We start from the raw sequence: 23,006 nt of genomic DNA on the forward strand, positions 1-23,006 counted from the left end.
TGTGGTTGTGACATAGACTGAAACAACTTTGGCCTTTCATTGAAAATTGGAAAGGATGACTAACAGATAATTTGGTTTCCATGAGTTTAGTCAACAGGATTTGGTTTTATAATGTATGCCGTAAATACTTTTCTGTCAAAAGATGTAAAGAAAGAAAACTCGAAGAGAAACTGGGCTTGGTCACTGTGGTGCATGATTCCTAAAAGTCAGGATAATAAATACCACCTCCAATTCATATTAAAAAATGTTAATCTGCTTCTCTCTGTTTACCCTCTGTTCCTCTGAAGGCAGATTTAGGATTTACTTTATAGTAAAACTTTTTCACATCAGATTTTTTTTTTTAATTTATTTTTTATTTAGAGATACAGCACTGAAACAGGCCCTTACGCCCACCGAGTCTGTGCCGACCATCAACCACCCATTTTATACTAATCCTACACTAATCCCATATTCCTACCACATCCCCACCTGTCCCTATATTTCCCTACCACCTACCTATACTAGGGGCAATTTATAATGGCCAATTTACCTAACAACCTGCAAGTCTTTGGCTTGTGGGAGGAAACCGGAGCACCCGGAGGAAACCCACGCAGACACAGGGAGAACTTGCAAACTCCACACAGGCAGTACCCAGAATTGAACCCAGGTCGCTGGAGCTGTGAGGCTGCGGTGCTAACCACTGCGCCACTGTGCCACCCATTTACAATTTATTTTATAGTATCATTATTTCTGAGCTTTTTGTTCTGAGTTGGAATCAAACTCAGGTCCCAGAAGGAAAGGTGTGTCCACTAACCATTGGGTTATCCAATTCTCATCCACCCTCCTATTCGATCTACTTATTTCATTCCGCTCTTATAACTACCTTTTCAACAGGAGGGAAGGAGACTGAGTGATTGTCTTTGGGTATCTGGGATCCATGTTCAGTCCCAGCCCAGACTGAAAGTCTCCCTTGCCTTTTGACTGTAAAGTTTCTAAGCGAGTTTGTGTAATCTCACTCCAGTTCCTACCCAACTTGGGGCCAAAGCACAAAGTTTCACCCAGACATCCAGAAAGGTGGATGCTAAAGGGAAATAGAAAAACTTAACATGGATCCAGTGGCAGGTGTTCTTCTGAGGTAGGAATGGAGACACATTGTACAAGCAAGAGTAGAAGTATTTTTCTACAGCAGCAAGTACTATAACAGAAATAAAAACATGTACTTTGAAAAGTTTAACCCCACCCTGCAGCTGCTGAAACCCCACAGGAGAGTGCTTCTGCCAAACCCTGCCAGACTCTGCTATGAAACATTATGTCTACTTACCAGTCAGAAAGGAGTCTGTTTTTTAACTGCAGTAGAACAGCACACCTCACAGTCCGCAATGTCTTCAAAGGGTGGAATTTGTGTTTGCACTTGGTGCAGCAGTGCAACTTGCTGTAGAACTGACAAAACAGCTTGAAAGTTGTGCATTGCTGTTGCTACTTTTGCTGCTGCTGTGCATGCCGTTGCTGCTGTTGTGTGTGCTGTTGCTACTTTTGCTGCTGTTGTGCATGCTGTTGCTACTTTTGCAGCTGTTGTGCATGCTGTTGCTGCTGTTGTGCATTGCTGTTGCTACTTTTGCTGCTGTTGTGCATGCTGTTGCTACTTTTGCAGCTGTTGTGCATGCTGTTGCTGCTGTTGTGCATTGCTGTTGCTACTTTTGCTGCTGTTGTGCATGCTGTTGCTGCTGTTGTGTGTGCTGTTGCTACTTTTGCAGCTGTTGTGCATGCTGTTGCTGCTGTTGTGCATTGCTGTTGCTGCTGCTGTGCATTGCCGTTGCTGCTGCTGTGCATGCTGTTGCTGCTGTTGTGCATGTTGTTGCTGCTGTTGTGCATGCTGTTGCTGCTGTTGTGCATTGCTGTTGCTGCTGCTGTGCATTGCCGTTGCTGCTGCTGTGCATGCTGTTGCTGCTGTTGTGCATGCTGTTGCTGCTGCTGTGCATGTTGTTGCTGCTGCTGTGCATGCTGTTGCTGCTGCTGTGCATGCTGTTGCTGCTGCTGTGCATTGCCGTTGCTGCTGCTGTGCATGCTGTTGCTGCTGTTGTGCATGCTGTTGCTACTTTTGCAGCTGTTGTGCATGCTGTTGCTGCTGTTGTGCATGCTGTTGCTGCTGCTGTGCATGTTGTTGCTGCTGCTGTGCATGCTGTTGCTGCTGCTGTGCATGCTGTTGCTGCTGCTGTGCATGTTGCTGCTGCTGCTGTGCATGCTGTTGCTGCTGCTGTGCATGCTGTTGCTGCTGCTGTGCATGTTGTTGCTGCTGTTGTGCATGTTGTTGCTGCTGTTGTGCATTGCTGTTGCTGCTGTGCATGCTGTTGCTGCTGTTGTGCTTGTTGTTGCTGCTGTTGTGCATGTTATTGCTGCTGTTGTGCATGTTGTTGCTGCTGTTGTGCATTGCTGTTGCTGCTGTGCATGCTGTTGCTGCTGTTGTGCATGTTGTTGCTGCTGTTGTGCATTGCTGTTGCTGCTGTTGTGCATGTTGTTGCTGCTGTTGTGCATGTTGTTGCTGCTGTTGTGCATGCTGTTGCTGCTGTGCATGCTGTTGCTGCTGTTGTGCATGCTGTTGCTGCTGTTGTGCATTGCTGTTGCTACTTTTGCTGCTGTTGTGCATGCTGTTGCTGCTGTTGTGTGTGCTGTTGCTACTTTTGCAGCTGTTGTGCATGCTGTTGCTGCTGTTGTGCATGCTGTTGCTGCTGTTGTGCATTGCTGTTGCTACTTTTGCTGCTGTTGTGCATTGCTGTTGCTACTTTTGCTGCTGTTGTGCATGCTGTTGCTGTTTTTGCTGCTGTTGTGCATGCTGTTGCTGCTGTTGTACATGCTGTTGCTGCTGTTGTGCATTGCTGTTGCTACTTTTGCTGCTGTTGTGCATTGCTGTTGCTACTTTTGCTGCTGTTGTGCATGCTGTTGCTGCTGTTGTGCATGCTGTTGCTACTTTTGCAGCTGTTGTGCATGCTGTTGCTGCTGTTGTGCATGTTGTTGCTGCTGTTGTGCATGTTGTTGCTGCTGTTGTGCATTGCTGTTGCTACTTTTGCAGCTGTTGTGCATGCTGTTGCTGCTGTTGTGCATGTTGTTGCTGCTGTTGTGCATGTTGTTGCTGCTGTTGTGCATGTTGTTGCTGCTGTTGTGCATGCTGTTGCTGCTGTTGTGCATTGCTGTTGCTACTTTTGCAGCTGTTGTGCATGCTGTTGCTGCTTTTCACAGTGATATTTTTCATGTCAGGACATTATAATACAGACAAAACAGTTCAAAGATATGCAGAAGCCATATATATAGGTTATATAATATATATATAGGTTATATAATATATATATAGGTTATATAATATTATGCATTGGATTATTGGGATCAATGGTGCCTATATCTTAAACATACTTCAAAATATGAGCATATGATCGGGGCCGATTCTTCAGTGCAGAAGGAAAAAAAAGACTTGCATTTATATAGTGTCTTTCACATCCTCAGCACGTCTCAAAGCACTTTACAAGCAATGAAATACTTTTACAAGTGTAGTTACTGTTGTAATGTAGAAAACATGACAGCCAATTTGTGAAAGCATCCGCAAACAGAAATCTGATAATGACCAGATAATTGATTTCTTTTGGTGATGTTGGTTGAGGGATAAATATTAGCCAGAGGGAGTCTCGCAAAGTCAGCATTGATTGCTTTCGGTTGAGACATTAAGCTGCCTGTTCTGGTGGTTCAAGTGGGCATAAGAAGTTCCCTAGCACTACAATATTCAAAGAAAAGCAGGGAGTTCTCCTGGTCAACATTCCTGTCTCAACCAACACTATCAAAATATCAGAGTACTGGTCATTCATTTCACTTGCTGCTTGTAGGAACCTCGATCACATGTGCTGTGATTGCATTTTAAAACTTATAAACTGATTGTGAAGCACTTTGAGATGTCCACAGGACATGATAAGTTACCCCTTTTCAATTTTATAGATGCTGCACATTTACAGCATGTTAAAAAACACAAACAAATAAGGGTAGAGATATCATCTGAGAGTGTAGCTTGAGCTATTCATCATTAGGGCGGCTCAGTGGCGCAGTGGTTAGCACCGCAGCCTCACAGCTCCAGTGACCCAGGTTCAGTTCTGGGTACTGCCTGTGTGGAGTTTGCAAGTTCTCCCTGTGACCATGTGGGTTTCCTCCGGGTGCTCCGGTTTCCTCCCACAGACAAAGACTTGCAGGTTGATAGGTAAATTGGCCATTGTAAATTGCCCCTAGTGTAGGTAGGTGGTAGGGAATATGGGATTACTGTAGGGTTAGTATAAATGGGTGGTTGTTGATCGGCACAGACTCGGTGGGCCGAAGGGCCTGTTTCAGTGCTGTATCTCTAAATAAATAGCAAGATGTGCTTTTAACTTGGAACAAACTACACTGTGTGTTACCTTTTATAGTGTTGTCATGCAGGTTCCCACCTGCCAAGAATGAAGCACACATTATTTCGCCACATGAACATTAAAACTTAGAATTGTTGTTGGGAATAAAAGAGAGCCTATCACAAGGAATTACCAGGCCCCTCGCCAGAAAGACCTTTTTTTGCGTACTAACAGACAGTGTTGGAACAAAGGACCCAGTCCCTGCTTCTCCAATACACAGAAGACCTGGTCAGGCAAATTTAGTCACATGACTAACTGGCTGTTTGAATTTGAACTTGCTACTCTGTGTTTGAAAGACAGAAAGCTCTTTGCTCCTGGACTGCAAAGACCTCTTTCCTGTCTGCTCTCATCTCTTTCTCACAGAACTGAAGACCCATTGAAGACACATGAACCCCAAGAGAGAAAAGACTCCAAAAGCGAACATGGTTTAAGAATAATACTGGGCCCCAACAAAAAGCAAGATACTTACAAAGGGACTACAGTGAGCTCAAAGCATAATAAACAAGAAACTCTTCTGATATTGCCTCAAACATCTCTATTTTTCCTTTTGTCTCTATCGTGAATCGTGAATACATGCTGGCGTGGAGCATGGCGTGTATCCATAGGCGTTAACCGAATTAGAGGTTAAGCTTAAGTTTTAATAAATTTCACTTTTCTTCTTTAAACCTAAGAAGGCCTGTTTGTGCTCATTTCTTTGCCTTATAACTGGAAAGCGGTGAACAAGGATTCACCAAGGGGGAGCTCAAAACAGTGTGTTTAAAAATAAAACCCTGTTATGGTAAGACCAGGTGAAGGCTAAAAGGGACCCCTAGACACCTTTCTCACCTGGTCATAACAGAAATTTGGGTGCTAGCGTCCGGGATTTTTCCCACAGACAAATGAGAGAAATTGGAAGTGGGAAGCCAAATTGCTCCCAATCAAAAAAGAACAAGATTAATACAGGTTTTCTTGTGGTTGTGTGTGCTTGAATACAAACATGTCTGCAACTGAAGCTAGTAGCTCTCCAAGCCAGGGTGAAGTAACTTGGGATAAGTTAAAAGCACTGTCTATGGAGGAGTTGAGGAAAATGGCTGAGCAGTGTGGGATCACTGTACGTGGCAAGGCTCGGAAGTCTGAACTCCTAAGGCTAGTGGCCAACCATTTCTCCCGCCAAGAACAAAAGGGGCCAGGCAGGTACACGGCTGGCAAAAGTTTAGAAAGAGAAGGGGAAAAAGTGACCTAGAGGGCAGGTTAAAGGAAACCCGGGAAGAATCCCAGATGTAAACCCCTACTGTCCAGTCAACGCACCCCGAAAAATGTGAAACGTTAGACCCCACATCCTCCTATGTAAATACAGGCTCTAGAAGCACTTCACCAAAGTTGCGAACAGCATTTACAGGAACCTGCAGAGACCAAGAGAGACCTCTAGGGGACACAGAAACTGTGAGGACAATGCCTCACTTAGCCGAAGTGTCACAGGAGAGCACAGTCAAGTCTGCACAAATACCTGCAGGTAGCAGTGTCCCAGAGAACAAAGGGGAAATTAACAAAGAATCCTCCCCCAAAGTCAAAAGTCTTTGCATGACTCAGAGAGTTCAGGATGGACCTGTCCACTACTAACTCACCTGAAAAAAAGGGGAAATTAAAGCAGCACTGGCACCCAGAAAAGACCATTTTAATAAGCTTTAAGATTGATGAATAAATGGAAATGAATGAGAGAAATGCATGTTTTTTCTTTCTCTCAAAGTTTGTAATGAAATGCTTCGTTTTTTTCAAATTGGGAAGAAAATGCTAGGAAGAAAAGAAAGTCTATCACAAGGAATTGCTAGGCCCCTTGCCAGAAAGAACTTTTTTTGCATACTGGCAGACGGTGTTGGAAGAAAGAACCCAGTCCCTGCCTCTCAATACACAGAAGACCTGGTCGGACCAGTTTAGTGACATGACTAACTGGCTGTTTGAATTTGAACTTGCCACAGTGTGTTTGAAAGGCAGAAAACTCTTGGCTCCTGGACTGAAAAGACCTCTCTCCTGTCTGCTCTCATCTCTTTCTCACAGAACCGAAGACCCATTGAAGACACATGAACCCCAAGAGAGAAAAGTCTCCTACAGTGAACGAGGTTTAAGAAGAATACTAGGCCCCAATGAAAAGCAAGAATTACTTACAAAAGGACTACAGTGAACTCGAAGCACAGTAAGTGCCTCAAACATCTCTACTTTATTTTTTCTTCTGCTCTCTTCTGTCTCCATTTTCATGTGTGGATCACAAATGCGTGCTAGCGTGGGGCGTGGCGGGTATCTGTAGGTGTTAACCGAATTAGAGTTTAAGTTTAAGTTTTAATAAATTTCACTTTTCTTCTTTAAACCTAAGAAAGCCTGTTTCTGCTTATTTCTTTGCCTTATAATTGGAAAGCGGTGAACAAGGATTCACCAAGGGGGAGATAAAAACACAGTGTGTTTAAAAAACATAAACCCTGTTACAGTAAGACCAGGTGAAGGCTAAAAGGGACCCCGAGACACCTTTCTCACCTGGTCCTAACAGCGTACAAGGTATATATTACTTGCTAGTGTTTATCATTTCTGTCTTTTTTTGGCACGGGTATAAATGGCGGTTGAAGGTCCAATTGCTAGTCATGTACATGCTTCATTTTAGCAGACGTAATCGGTTCTGCAAGTCTCTTTTCAAATTGACTCCCTAAGCCCAAATATCAGTCTTGTCTCCCTCCTTTGAAACATCACATGGCTTCTGGTGGAAAGTACGGGTTTTATAAACACAGGGTGTGGATAGATTGGCCTCAACTATGAACCAGCCTACCAATGCTTACTGTATTTGCTCGCATGAAGAATGATTACTGGATAAGGCACTGAGTCTGTGAAACTGTATTCTAGTTAAATATATCACCTTCAGGAGAGATGGGGAGAAAATTGGGAAAAAAAGCATATTTACAGTAACAAGACTCATTATATTTCAACAAATAACAGAAATGATTCCCTAGGAAATGAATAGAGTCGTTTTCCATAATTAATAGAGACATAATTAATTATGATGTTAATTATATCCTGGCCATTCATTTGCAAGGGAAGTACAGGGTTTATCTGAGGCCTCGCAAGAACATAAGAACACAAGAAATAGGAGCAGGAGCAGACCATTTGGCCCATCGAGCCTGCTCCACCATTCAAAATGATCACAGCTGATCTTTGGGATTCAATTCCACTTTCCTGCCCACTCCCCATATCCCTTGATTCCCTGCAAGACAAAAAATCTGTCTATCCCATCCTTAAATATATTCAATGATGGAGCATCTACAACCCTCTGAGGTAGAGAATTCCAAAGATTCACAATCCTTTGAGTGAAGTAATTTCCCCTCATCTCTGTATTAAATGATCGGCCCCTTATCCTGAAACTGTGCCGTGTTCTAGATTCCCCAATCAGCAGAAACTGTCTCTCAGCTTCTCCCCTCTCAAGTCCTTTTCAGAATCTTATATGTCTCAATTAGATCGCTTCTCATTCTTCCAAACTCCAGAGAATATAGGCCCAGTTTACTCAGCCTCACAGCATAAGACAATCCCCTCACCCCAGGGACCACTTTAGTAAATTTTCGCTGCGCTGCCTGCAGTGCAAGTATCTCCTTTCTTAAATGTGGAGACCAAAACTGCACACAGTATTCCAAAACCCTGTACAATTTTAGTAAGACTTCTTTATTCCTGTAATCCAATCCCCTTGCGATAAATGCCAGCATGCCATTTTAATCTGTACCTGCATGTTAGCTTGTGTGTTCCTTGTATGAGTTTTTTTTAATATTCATTTATGGGATGTGGGCATCTGTGGCTCGGCCAGCATTTATTGCCCTTGCACTGAGTGGCTTGCTAAGCCATTTCAAAGGGTATTTAAGAGTCAACCACATCGCTGTGGGCCTAAAGTCACATGTAGGTCAGAAGATTTCCTTCCAAATGGGTTTTTAGAACAATCAACAATGGTTTTATGATCATTAAGTCCAGATTTATTAATTGAAGTCAAATTTCACCATTTGTTATGGTGGGATTTGAACCCATGTCCCCCTTTAGATTACTAGCAGAGTGACATTACCACTATGCCACTGTCTCCCCAGGCCATTAAAGACTTTTTGAACGTCAACACTTACCAGTTTCATAACTTTTACAAAATATTCTGCTTTTCTATGTTTACGACCAAAGTGTGAACAACTTCACACTTTCCGACATTATACTCCATCTGCCATCTTGTTGCCCACTCACTTAACCTGTCTATATCTCTTTGCAGTCACTCCATGTCCTCCCCACAGATTACCTTTCCACCGAGCTTTGTATCATAAGCAAACTTAGATACATTACTCTCTGTCTCGTCAACCAACTCATTCATATAGAGTGTAAATAGCTGAGGCCCCAGCACTGATCCTTGTGGTACCCCACTATTCACTGCCTGTCAACATGAAAATGCCCCATTTATGCCCACTCTCTGCTTCCTGTCTGTAAACCAATCCTCTTTCCACGCTAATATATTACCCCCAACACCATGAGCCCTTATCTTGCCTATTAAACTTTTATGTGGCACCTTATCAAATGCCTTTTGAAAATCCAGGTATACTAAATAGAGTCATAGAGTTATACAGCACAGAAGCAGCCTCTTCGGCCCATCATGTCCGTGCTGACCATCAAGCACCTATCTATTCAAATCCCATTTTCCAGCACTTGGCCCATATCCTTGTATGCTATGGTGTTTCAAGTGCTCATCTAAATACTTCTTAAATGTTGTGAGGGTTCCTGCCTTTACCACCCCTTCAGGCAGTGCATTCCAGATTCCAACCACCCTCTGGGTGAAATTTTTTTTCCTCAAATCTCCTCTAAACCTCCTGCCCCTTACCTTAAATCTATACCCCTGGTTATTGACACCTCCGCTTAGGGAAAAAGTTTCTTCCTATCTATCCTATCTATGCCCCTCATAATTTTGTATACCTCAATCAGGTGCCCCCTCAGCCTTCTCTGCTCTAAGGGAAACAACCCGAGCCTATCCAATCTCTCTTCATTACTGAAATGCTCCAGCCCAGGCAACATTCTGGTGAATCTCCTCTGCACCCTCTCCAGTGCAATCACATCCTTCCTATAGTGTGGTGACCAGAACTGTACACAGTACTCCAGCTGTGACCTAACTAGCATTTTATACAGCTCCATCATAACCTCCCTATGCATCGGCTAATAAAGATAAGTATCCCATATGCCTTCCTAACCATCTTATCTACCTGTGCTGCTGCCTTCAGTGATCAATGTACTTCCTAGGATCCTACTATCCATTGTATATTCCCTTGCCTTGTTAGTCCTCCCAAAATGCATCACCTCACACTTCTCAGGATTAAATTCCATTTGCCACTGCTCCGCCCATCTTACCTGCCCATCTATATCGTCCTGTAATCTAAGGCTTTCCTCCTCACTATTTACGACACCACCAATTTTCGTGTCATCTGCGAACTTACTGATCATACCTCCTGTATTGACATCTAAATCATTAATGTACACTACAAACAGCAAGGGTCCCAGCACCGATCCCTGCGGTACACCACTGGTCACAGGCATCCACTCGCAAAAACAACCCTCGACCATCACCCTCTGCCTCCTGCCACTAAGCTAACTTTGAATCCAATTTGCCAAATTGCCCAGAATCCCATGGGCTCTTACCACCTTAACCAATCTCCCATGCGGGACCTTATCAAAAGCCTTACTGAAGTCCATGTAGACTACATCAACTGCTTTACCCTCATCTACACACCTAGTCACCTCCTTGAAAAATTCAGTCAAATGTTTTAGACATGATCTCCCCCTGACTAAGCCATGCTGACTATCCCTGATTAATTCCTGCCTCTCCAAGTGGAGATTAATCCTGTCCCTCAGAATTTTTTTCCAATAGTTTCCCTACCACTGATGTTAGACTCACTGGCCTGTAATTACCTGGTTTATCCCTGCTACCCTTCTTGAATAATGGTACCACATTCGCTGTCCACCAATCCTCTGGCACCTCTCCTGTGGCCAGAGAGGATTTGAAAATTTGTGTCAGAGCCCCTGCTATCTCCTCCTTTGCTTCACATAACAGCCTGGGATACATCTGATCTGGGCCTGAGGATTTATCCACTTTTAAGCCTGCTAAAACCGCTAATACCTCCTCCCTTTCAATGCTAATTTGTTCAAGTATATCACAATCCCCCTCCCTGATCTCTACACCTACATTGTCCTTATCCATAGTGAACACAGATGAAAAGTAATCATTTAAAACCTCACCTATGTCCTCCGGCTCCACACACAGATTGCCACTTTGGTCCTTAATGGGCCCTACTCTTTCCCTGGTTATCCGCTTGCCCTTACTATAATAAAATGCCTTGAGATTTTCCTTTATCTTGCCTGCCAATGTTTTTTCATTCCCCCTCTTCACTCTCCTAATTACTTTTTAAAGTACCCTCTACACTTTCTATACTCCTCTAGGGCCTCCGTTGTTTTCAGTGCTCTGAATCTGCCATAAGGCTCCTTTTTTTTCCTGATCCAATCCTCTATATCCCTTGACATCCAGGGTTCCCTGGATTTGTTGGTCCTACCCTTCACCTTAACGGGAACATGTTGGCTCTGAACTCTCACTATTTCCTTTCTGAATGACTCCCACTGGTCTGATGTAGACTTTTCTACAAGTAGCTGCTCCCAGTCCACTTTGTCCAGATCCTGTTTTATCATATTGAAATCGGCCTTCCCCCAATTCAGTACCTTTATTTCCGGTCCATCTTTGTCCTTTTCCACAACTACCTTAAATCGTACAGAGTTATGGTCACTATCCCAGAAATGCTCCCCCACTGACACTTCTATCACTTGGCCGGCTTCATTCCCTAGGATTAGGTCCAGTACAGCCCCTTCTCTTGTAGGACTTTCTACATACTGACTCAAAAAGCTCTCCTGAATGCACTTAAGAAATTCTGCCCCCTTTAAGCCTTTTGCACTAAGACTATCCCAGTTAATATTGGGGAAGTTGAAATCCCCTACTATTATTACCCTATTATTTTTACATCTCTCTGAGATTTGCCTACATATTCCGGGTACTGCCTGTGTGGAGTTTGCAAGTTCTCCCTGTGTCTGCGTGGGTTTCCTCCGGGTGCTCCGGTTTCCTCCCACATGCCAAAGACTTGCAGGTTGATAGGTAAATTGGCCATTAGAAATTGCCCCTAGTATAGGTAGGTGGTAGGGAAAATATAGGGACAGGTGGGGATGTGGTAGGAATATGGGATTAGTGTAGGATTAGTATAAGTGGGTGGTTGATGGTCGGCACAGACTCGGTGGGCCGAAGGGCCTGTTTCAGTGCTGTATCTCTAAACTAAACTAAACTAAACTAAACATATCTGTTCCTCTATCTCTCCCTGACTGTTTGAAGGCCTGTAGTACACTCCCAGCCAATTGATTGCCCCCTTTTTGTTTTTAAGTTCTCCCCATATGGCCTCATTTGAGGAACCTTCTAAGATATCATCCCTCCTTACTGCAGTAATTGACTCCTTGATCAGCAGTGCAATGCCACCTCCTCTTTTACCCCCTCCCCTGTCACACCTAAAGATTCTATACCCTGGAATATTGATCTGCCAGTCCTGCCCTTCCCTCAACCATGTCTCTGTGATAGCAATAATATCATAATCCCATATGTTAATCAACGCCCTCAATTCATTTGCCTTACTAGTAAGACTCCTTGCATTAAAATAGATGCAATCCAGACTTGCATTGTTCGCTTGTGCCTTAACAGGTCTATATTTGCTCTGCCTTCCAGACTGACTCAGTTTCTCTTCTATATTTGGCTGTGCATCACCGCCTACTGTACCTCCACTCTGTATCCCATCCCCCTGCCAAATTAGTTTAAAGCCCCCACCAACAGCACTAGCAAACCTCCCAGCAAGGATGTTGGTCCCATTCTGGTTCAGGTGCAACCCGTCCAACTTGTACAGGTCCCACCTTCACCTGAAACAGGCCCAGTGATCCAGGAAACTAAAGCCCTCCCTCCTGCACTATCTCCTCAGCCACGCATTCATCTGCTATCTCCTCCAATTCCTATACTCACTAGCACGTGGCACCGGGAGTAATCCAGAGATTACAACCTTTGAGGTCCTGCTTTTTAATCTGCTACCTAGCTCCCTAAATTCTTGTTGCAGGACCTAAATCTACTGGTTCCCTTTGATCTACCCTACTAGCTACATCCTCAAAGAGTTCTAATAAATTTGTCAAACAGGATTTCCCTTTAGTAAAACAATGCTGAACTGTCCTCCCGGGGGTCTCATCTGGAAAAAACCAAGGGATAGATGTTGACTGTGCAAGTCAGCAGCCCATTTTGAAATCAATGAAGATAAAAATCAGGAGAGATGTAAAATGGGTTGTCGACTTGCTATGACACACTTTACAATATGGCACAAAGTCAAAATCTACCCCTATGAGTGCTAGATCTGAAAAAGAGAAAATGTTTAGTACTCCACAATAAAACACAAGTTGCTCCAAAAGTGAGACAGTAATTTCCTGCTCTCTTCTCACACTGCACCACTCAATTCCTTACTGAATATTCCCAACTCCTAGTCTTGGGCTCTCCATTTGCCATGACACTTTTGCAACCATCAGTTTGTTCAGACACTCCCTCAGCTCTATCTCTGATACCAGTTAAACATTGGGAAGAGTGAGAACACAGTCTCTATTGCCTTTTCCCACAAGTTGTGTACCCTTGCCGTTCTATCTCTTTGGTCACTGTCTCAGGTTAACCCAGACTGTCTGCCTCCTATTGGACCCCAAGCTGAGCTTCGAACCTCATTTGCTCTCCATCACAATGATCACCCACTTCCACTCCTACCTCAGACATCTGCTGCTAAAACCTTCAACCATGTCTGTCACCTCCAGACTCAACTATTCCAATGCGCTTCTGTTTGACCTCCCATCCTGCCCTCTCTGTAAACTATAGCTTATCCAGAACTCTCATTTTCATAGGAGTGCAAAGAATGGTTACAGTATTGAGAAGAAAAAAATGGCCACCAAGTGGGAGTGAAGATTAGGCAGATAGAATTGGATAGGACCAGAAAGGTCAGAATGGAATAATTTTGAAAGCAGGAAGGAAGGAAGTGGAGCATTTAGGGAGGGAGTTCCAGAGGGCAAGACCAAAGTGGCTGAAAGAGTGGTGGAGCCCATATCCTATCCTGCATCAAGTTCTACTCAGCCTTATCCCTGTCCTTTGCTGATCTACAGTGGGTCCAGTTTTGGCTAATCTACCCAGTGACTGACTCCAGTACCTGATTTGACTTTATAAAAAGGGACAGTATAATGAAGAGGGAGAGAAATAGCAAGACTATCTCTATCTCACACACACACACAAATATGCTTTCTGTAAATGGTGAAGAACAGAAAGAGTAATATTCATCAGTATAATCCTGTGTTCAATTATAACTGACTCTAGAGCAAGGCAGAAGGCTCTATTTTAGAACTAGACTCAGCGGCACAGTGGCGCAGTGGTTAGCACCGCAGCCTCACAGCTCCAGCGACCCGGGTTCAATTCTGGGTACTGCCTGTGTGGAGTTTGCCATTATAAATTGCCCCTAGTATAGGTAGGTGGTAGGGAAATATAGGGACAGGTGGGGATGTGGTAGGAATATGGAATTAGTGTAGGATTAGTATAAATGGGTGGTTGATGGTCGGCACAGACGGTGGGCCGAAGGGCCTGTTTCAGTGCTGTATCTCTAAGGTGCAACTGTTCATCCAATCTTACAAATTTATACCAAGTTCTTGCTGCGAGGGAAACCACCAGAAAAAGGAAATGGACTCAGATTTAACTCATATAATTTAAAACACAATGAAAGAGTATATGCGAGACTGGAGAATGGAAGTCTTTTAGAAGCTGAACAGAGCTGCACCATGCAGATTGTGCCTTTGAACACCCTGTGATCATGGAAGGCTTTCACAGAATGTTAACAAAGAGTTAATATTCAACACAATTAGGTTCAGCTGAAGCCAAATTATCTGCTCGGAATATGCAGCCAATCTGGCAGAGCAGGATTCAAATTTAAGGCAAAATTCCAAATTCAGAAATGTTACCTCGAGTTGAAAAGAAACTGCCAGTGCGTGTCAGTTTATACAGAAGACAACCACTCTCCTGGCCAGGAGTAATGGTAAATAAAAATTAATCCTTTAAATTGTTCCAGTATGATGGCGTATGATAGCCTGACAACATTCTATGGATTGGCAGAAAATCTTAGCTGTTTGTGAAGGAACGTGCTTCCATGGTCCTGGTGCCCTAAGGATGCAAGGTGGCATGGATTGAGAATAGGCCACTCAATTAAACTTGTTTCTTCCACAGATCATTTATAATCCTATTTCTTATGCATTCTACAGTAACTATTAATCTCCGGAAGAAGGATTTGGCAAAGATTGTCACTGCTGCTCTCTGCTCCCTCTCCAGGGACAAATGTAATGAAACTCACTAATCCTACTTTATTCATTCTCAACTTGGCAGTACAACAGGTCAAGTAGCTCAGGTACCATCATGTTCTAGTCAGTTCAGATTGTTGATCAGAGATTGGTCATGTTAAATTTAAACTCTAGATTTAGAGAATTTCAATGTTGGGCCCTTTTGAATCCAAGCTCAAATGGAACTAATTGCAGCAGTCAATGAGTCAAGAAACCAATTGCTCAAAATTCTCATCCTGCCAAGTGGAGAGCCCTCAGTAGCAGAGGTCCCCTATAGAATGTTAAAAAGTGGATTTGAGAAACTATAGGAGCTCAGAACATGTTGTCCTAGACATTGTGCCAGAACACTGATGCCAAACCCATGGGGTATCAATCTATTTAGTTATATACTGCCAATAATGCAAAGTTAATCTACCAACATCAAATATGTTTGAAAATTACAGGTGGGAGGAAGATTACAGCTATCGTGAGAATTTACCTCAGGAGACATGACTCAACCAAGTAATGGGATGTAAGCAGAAGTTGTACTTGAGGCATGCTCTTCTTAGAACGTGCCTAATATTACACTGAGTGGGACAAAGTCCAAAAAAATGGAACTTATAAAATGCCTCATGGTCTCAATCTGTTCTTAGTAAAACATTTAAGACTTGACTTTTTTTTAAAATACAGTCGTCAGTATAAGAATATGAAAGTTTCCCTGGGAATCCCTTTTGTAAAAGATTAATTTCAACAAGAAAGAATCCTGCTGGATCAGTCGATCTTGGCTATTGGCCATTAGCCCAAGACCAAACACCATCAATTACTTACACAAAAGAAGCTATGTAGTGTAATTATGTATAAACAGTGGGGAAAAAAGCAAGTGGGACACCATTATCACACATACTTTACACAACCTGAATATAGCCTGAGATTATACCAATGTATACCAATTGTACTAATACAATTATACCAATTCACAGTTCTTAGAGTGCAGGGGGAATTGGAAAAAATACATTTGAAAAACTTGTCATAAATTTAGTGCCACTTGAATGTCAACTTTTAACTAAGATATTTTCTTGAGTAAATCAGTTTGAATAAATTTTGTAGAAGACTTAGTGAAATGAAGTTCTCCTGTTTTCAGGTCAGTAGCTCTGTCTCCTACTGATTGTGTTCATTAGCTGTGCAGTGAAGTACTGTACAGAAACTAACTGATGGTACAATCTACATGAAGCTGCCCGGAATATACTTGCTTCTGTTCAGGTGTGTTGCACATGGCCCCAAGGTCCAGAAGCCTAAAACAACAGTCACCAACTTGTTTGTATTCTTTACGTTTGAATGCAAAGAATGCTCCCAACGTAGAGAAGAAAAAAATTACCTCAGGAGACATGACTCAACCAAGTAATGGGATGTAAGCAGAAGTTGTACTTGAGGCATGTTCTTCTTAGAACAGGAGGGAAGAATATAGACAGCTGGCATTGGGATAGGACCAGAAAAAGCAGAACGGAAAAGTTTTGAGAAAACTTAGGAAAGTAGAAATGGAGAAGTTAAGGTGGGAAGGATTTGGGAGGGAATTCTAGAAGACAGGGACAAGTTGGCTGGAAGAGTGGTGGAGCATTGAGGGAAACAGACCTTCTTCAGAGAGATAGATCTCTGAGCTCCCCAATAACAATTGGATGTTCCAAGAGACAGTGTGATAGTGAAGATAAAACAACAGGCGGAGCTGCCATGAGTGTGGGACAGTGGAAATCCAGCGGTGGAAAGGAACAAGCAGTGACCAGCAATGGCTCTAGGTTTTTAATGTGGAGCCAGCAGAAGTACTTCTACACCTTCTTGTTCCACATAACGTTAAATAAAACAAATTTAAAGACTGTTGACTTGACTACTGTATGTCTGATAAAAGGAAAGCACAGCACAAAGAGTTCATGCTGTGGTCTGGTGTTAACCAACTTCAGAAAGAGGCCAGAAATAGGCGTTAGACCCCCAATTTGCATAGGCAATGAGTCTAAAGACTGTTTCAGGCAGACACCCTGGGCGACCACAGGGCACCCTAACCAACATGGTTTGTGGCATGCATCCTGCATAGAATGTGTGCACATATGCTGCACTGGACCCTTCAGCGCTTTTTTTCCCCTTAAGAACAGGTGCCGTGCTATCCAATTTTTAGGCCATTGTGACAGAAATCCCACATGCCAAATGAAAAATATTAATTTTGTCGTATGGAACTTTGCCTGAGTCCTTTACTGAAATTGTTCTAAATAACTTTAAAAAAAGAACAGAGCATCAAAGTTGGCCACACACGAATTTGCATATGAAAAGCCAAAGGCCAACTGGAGTCAGAGGTGATTGCCAGTCTAGCCAGAATCATGTGGGTGCGCTATGATTCAATTACCTTGAATGGTTTTGCCAATGTTGATTGTCAAAAGCCATCGACACCCATTGACTTTGAAAGAGCCAACCCCCCCCCCCCCCCACCAAGTATGTCTGAACAGCCTTGAATTTCAAAGATTCTTCCAGAAGGTGCTGTTTCAAACAAAGAGGTGGTCACATGCATTCCTGCCTGAGAGTGTGAATTGTGTCTCTGAAAGGAGACAGCAACTGAATTCCAAGGAAGAAAGCATCTCACTCTCTCCCTCTCCAGCAAAGTTCCAGGGGAGCCTCGGCTGAGGCTAAACCTCAAATCTACAGATCCTCACAGTTAACAAAAGAGGACGGATAAAGTCTCTCTTCAGCCTTCCAGAACCAGAGAAGCAAGCCCAAATTGTGCATGTGGCCCTGCGAGGACTTGAACACTTCATTTTCAACTAAGGACACTGGGACTACACTTCTGTATTTAAATTCCATTTTTATTAAGGACTCAACTCCAACCTCCCAATTCTGTTTTTTCTCCTCTGTATCTACTTGTGTGTGCGTGTGTATGTGTGTGTGTGCCTCTCATCTGAATGTGAGCGTGGATGCATAATTTTAACCAGTTTAGAGTGATAAGGTTAATAAACTTACACCATTCTTGTTTAAACTCAAAAAACCTGTCTGATTGGTTCATTTCATTTATAATTAGAGGAACAGGAGAAAGGGCTCACTGAGGTGGTAAGTTAAATCACTGGGTTAAAAGGATAAACCCTGTTGGGTCAAACCAGAGAAGGGGTGAAAGGGGAGCCTGAGACCCCCTCCTCACATGGTTGTAACAGGACGATTCCTGTATGTGTCCCTGTTATCCAGTCCTTTGCTGCAGATATATTCCAATTGAATATGTGCCGTTATTTATCACCTTCATTGATTACACTTAGGGTGTGTACCCAGTTTACACACTTCTGGTCTTCAAATTTTAAAAAACCCAAATAAGACCATGTAAATATTAACAGATTTTTTTTTAGAGATTTTGCAACTTTCAGTTAGAATGGTAAATAGACTGTCGTGTTTGTATTGGCCAACAGCCAATTTCTCTGAAAGTTTGCCTCCATTAACGTTATTATTTCTATAGCAGGAGCCAACATCTGGGCTGACTTTCTACTAAATATGGATCTAAAGCCATAAAGAATGAAGAGTGAAGCATTTGAAGACTGCACAGTGGCTCCTTTACTTAACATCTAGGCGTGTTATTGCAAATCTATTTCCATGCAATTACCTCAGTAATATTAAACATTACTTCTGATGTCAGTTAATAGCAACAATCATGAATGGTTTGGACTGTAAGCTCACAGAATCAGGTCTATTTATGGAAAGGAAGTTTAGCAGAAGTACTGGAACTCAGAAGGTCTCCTGTAACAAATGTAATGAACAACTTTGCCCGAGTCCCAACAATACACCATTTTCAACATCATACCTCGAGGCTGAACCTCAAACCCAGCCCAGGGATAAGAATTAAGGTGAACTGGTTAGACAGTGCATAAATCACAGGAAGAAAATATTACATGACTGTATTTTTTAAAATGGAGCTTTTGTGGGGGTAATCTATTACCTTCTACATCACATTCTCAATGCCTTGGACCATATATAGGTTCAATGAATCTCAGGGCCATACATACGCCTCTCATGAGTCACTCCAACTCATGGCTAAGCTGCCACGTCTAGATTCACCTTTACTATCTGCAGTTCTTATTAAACTGATTTCTTCATGTCAGTTTGTGGTTAATTAGATTTTCTTCCAGTAATGCATATGAGTGGCATAAAGTTCCCACTTACTGTCATTCCTAATCGGGATCAATTGTACAAATGTAGTGAAGAAAATTTTCATCAACAATATTCTTGCTTGAGCAGCTCTACTCTCAACGACAAGGCTCAAACCCACTTATCCAGGTCAAATAAATTCAGAAGAAACTTCTTTACCAGAGTGATGAGAATGTGGAACTCGCTACCACAGGGAGTGGTCGAAGTGAATAGTATCGATACATTTAAGGGGAAGCTAGACAAGCATATGAGGGAGAAGGGAATAGAGGGTTAAGATGATAGATTTAGATGAGGAAAGATGGGAGGAGGCTCGAGTGGAGCCAACATGACTGGTTGGGCCGAATGGCCTGTTTCTTTGCCATATGTAATCCTATGTAAAGTCAAAATACACCATTCTCTCCTTACACCCAAACCTCATTATCAAAACTCAGTCAGAGAAAAGTAACATAAGAACATAAGAAATAGGAGCAGGAGTAGGCCATTCAATCCCTCAAACCTGCTCCTCCATTCAATAAAATCACGGCTGATCTGATTCTGGCCTTAACTCCACTTTCCTGCCTGCCCCCAATAACCCTTGACTCCCTTGTAGATCAAAAATCTGTCAAACCCTTGAATATACTCAAATGATCCAGCCTCCAGTGCTCTCTGGGGATGAGAATTCCAAAGATTAACGACCCTCTGGGAGAAGAAATTCCTCCTCATCTCCGTCTTAAATGGGAGACCCTTATTCTGAAACTGTACCCCCGCGAGGGGAAACATCCTCTCAGCATCTATCCTGTCAAAGCCCCTCAGAATCTTATATGTTGCAATAAGATCACCTCTCATTCTTTGAAACTCCAATGAGTATCAGCCCAACCTGCTCAACCTTTCCTCATTAGACAATCCCTTCATCCCAGGAATCAGCCTAGTGAACCTTCTCTGAACTGCTTCCAATGTAAGTATATCCCTCCTTAAATAAGGAGACCAAAACTGTACACAGTACTCTAGGTGTGGTCTCACCACAGTTGGAGCAAGACTTCCCTACTTTTATACTCCATCCCGTTGCAATAAAGGCCAACATTCCATTTTCCGTCCTAATTACTTGTACCTGCATGCTAACTTCTTGTGATTCATAACCAAGGACACCCAGATCCCTCTGCACCTAAGCAATCCCCATTTAAATAATATTCTGCCTTTCTATTCTTCCCACCAAAGTGGGCAACCTCACATTTTTCCACATAATACTCCATCTGCCAATCTTTTGCCCACTCACTGAACCTATCTATATCCCTCTGCAGACTCTTTGTGTCCTCCTCACAACTTGCTTTCCCACCTATCTTTCAATCGTCAGTAAATTTGGCTACTATACACTCAGTCCCTTCATCCGAGTTATTAATATAGATGGTATTTCTTCTTATAGGGGGTTCAACTTATTGAGGTTAATGTTTCTCTATTGATTGGAAGAGCTTCAGTGTTGTAATATATCCAGTAGATTTATACCTATAACCTTGGTGACAACAACAGGGCATGAATACCATGGACAGAATGGCTTCCCTCTGTGCTTTATCTATTTGCCTCATAATTACAGAGTGGACAGTACTAAGTAAATACAGGTACAATAGTATAAATACAATGCCATATATAATCGCAGCCCTAGTATGCATCAGGTTATTGAAAGCAGGGTTCCTATGGAGCTGAGCTCTGTGTGACATTGGTTTTGTTGATAGCATATCAAAGGGCCCTGCGAATATATTTAACATTTAACTACTAAATTCTGCTCTATCCCGGATACCATTACCCCTTTAAGAGAAGAAGCAAGGGGCACTGCTGGCGGAGTGACAGATGACAGCCGTTCCTCTGAATCGTTCCTATTCAACTGGAACTGCTAGTGCAAATAGTAAATGAAAGCTGCAGACACCAGTCAGAAGGACAGATCATTTCTGCGCTGATCTTATATTAAAAAAAACCAGAGACAGTTTAACAGGTGAAATCAGACAACAAGGTCCAAGAGGGGAAACATACAGAGCAACTAAATGTGTCAGCAACCAAATTTCACACCACGTTCCATAAATAACTGATTCCATCTCAAAGATTTGTTCCAAAGAAAAGCCAGCATCCCAGAGAGCTGCAAAAACTGTTTAAATGATCAGTTAAAATCACTCACCTCCTGAAGTTAATGCAATGTTAGAAAGTAGAATAGGTAAGAGATGCAGCATTGAAAACCTCGCCAGCAAAACGGATCCTCTCGGAGCCATCTGTCTCCCTCTGCACTTTCCAACTCCCTTCTAAAAGTTTTTCTTTCCTGTAGTCTGTATGTATTTGGTGGGTGTGACTAGACCACTATTGCAGAGACCAGCCCCTCGCACAGACTCTCTCACATTACAATTACAATCTTTTAAAAAGGCCAACATCTATTGGGGCTCAACACAGCTTCATTCATCAAGAGATGAGTCAATCTAACCGTTCTCTGTGCGGTTTAATTCGGTATTTTAAATATGTGGAGATAACGAACTCTCGGGCCACAGCCACCCCGCCTGGTCTGGAGTTACTGCTCTGGTTATTCATATTGTTTATTTTGGTAGCAATCCCGCTTTTGATGTAAAACAAGAAATGCTGGAAATACTGAGCAGGTCTGGGAGCATCTGTGGAGAGAGAAGCAGAGTTAACGTTTCAGGTCAGTGACCCTTCATCAGAACCGCTTTTGATGTGATTGCCCCCAAAATTCACATTTTCCACATTGCATCAAACTGGGCGGAATTACCAAATGGTGTAAAATGACTAAAGTAAGGAATAAGATGCAGCCAACGGAATATTTTTCCTTCCACTTTTTGAAACTCCTCTCGGGAAGGCACTGCTTTTCTGGGACAGTTCTATGGGCACCACCTCACTCAATGTCTCATACATGAGGTTAGACACCCAGTGCAGTTGGATATATGACTCCAGGCAATTGGATGCAGTCCCCCATCTAATATACTTTCCAGCATGACTCACTGGATCATGAAATTAAGGAATTTCGCGGTCGGCATGATGTTGAGCTTTTCTTCCGTTGCCTTCGCCTCCAGGCTCACTTCTTTGACCAGGAGTCCTCCCCCCCACCCCCGACCAGCAGACCCGTTCACCCACCTCCAGTACTCTCCCTCCACCTGGGACCCCCCCCTCTGGCCTCTTATCCACTCTTGATCTTTTCATTGAAAATTGTCAGCAAGACATCAGCCGTCTCAAAAGGTTAATACACAAGGTAAGATCACATGGGGTTGGGGCAATTTATTAGCTTGGATAGAGGATTGGCGAACCAACAGAAAACAGAGAGTCGGGATAATGAGTCCTTTTCTGGTTGGCAAGATGTAACTAGTGGGGTGCGGCAGGGTTCGGTCCTCGTACCCCAACTATTTACAATCTATATTAATGACTTGGATGCAGGGATAGAAGGTACTATAGCCAAATTTGCAGATGACACTAAAATAGGTGGGATAGTAAATTGCAATAAAGAAATAAGAAATTTACAAATGGATATGGATAAGTTAGGTGAATGGGCCAAAATTTGGCAGATGGAGTTTAACGTGGATGAGTGTGAGGTTATCCATTTTGGTCGGAAGAACAGAAAGGCAAATTATCTAAATGGAGAGAAACTTCAGATTGCTTCGGTGTAAAGGGATCTGGGTGTCCTCGTGCATGAATCGCAGAAAACTAGTATGCAGGTACAGCAGGTAATAAGGAAGGCAAATGGAATTTTGGCATTTATTGCTAAAGGAATAGAGTATAAAAGTAGGGAAGTGTTGCTGCAACTGTACAAAGCATTAGTGAGACCGCACCTGGAGTATTGCGTACAGTTTTGGTCCCCTTACTTGAGGAGGGATGTAGTTGCATTGGAGACAGTTCAGAGGAGGTTCACTAGATTGATTCCAGAGATGAGGGGTTTGTTTTATGAAGAGAGATTGAACAGTTTAGGCCTTTACTCTCTAGAGTTTAGAAGAATGAGAGGAGATCTAATTGAGGTATATAAGATGATTAAGGGGATTGACAAAGTAGACGTAGAGAGGATGG

At 42.8% G+C, this 23,006-nt stretch overlaps 1 protein-coding gene across 1 annotated transcript in view; it reads right to left on the reverse strand.

Annotated features, from left to right (window-relative positions):
* Positions 1-21,185, reverse strand: part of cspg4 (chondroitin sulfate proteoglycan 4) — a 101,084-nt gene extending 79,899 nt beyond the window's left edge. Inside the window, exon 1 of the mRNA XM_068015173.1 lies at positions 21,127-21,185. Coding sequence (XP_067871274.1) covers positions 21,127-21,178 — 52 coding nt within the window. The 5' untranslated portion in view covers positions 21,179-21,185. The remainder of the gene's footprint in view (positions 1-21,126) is intronic.
* Between the last annotated feature and the right edge of the window lie 1,821 nt (positions 21,186-23,006).

Source organism: Heterodontus francisci, chromosome 35 (assembly GCF_036365525.1).
Source record: "Heterodontus francisci isolate sHetFra1 chromosome 35, sHetFra1.hap1, whole genome shotgun sequence".
Taxonomy (NCBI): Eukaryota; Metazoa; Chordata; class Chondrichthyes; order Heterodontiformes; family Heterodontidae; genus Heterodontus; species Heterodontus francisci.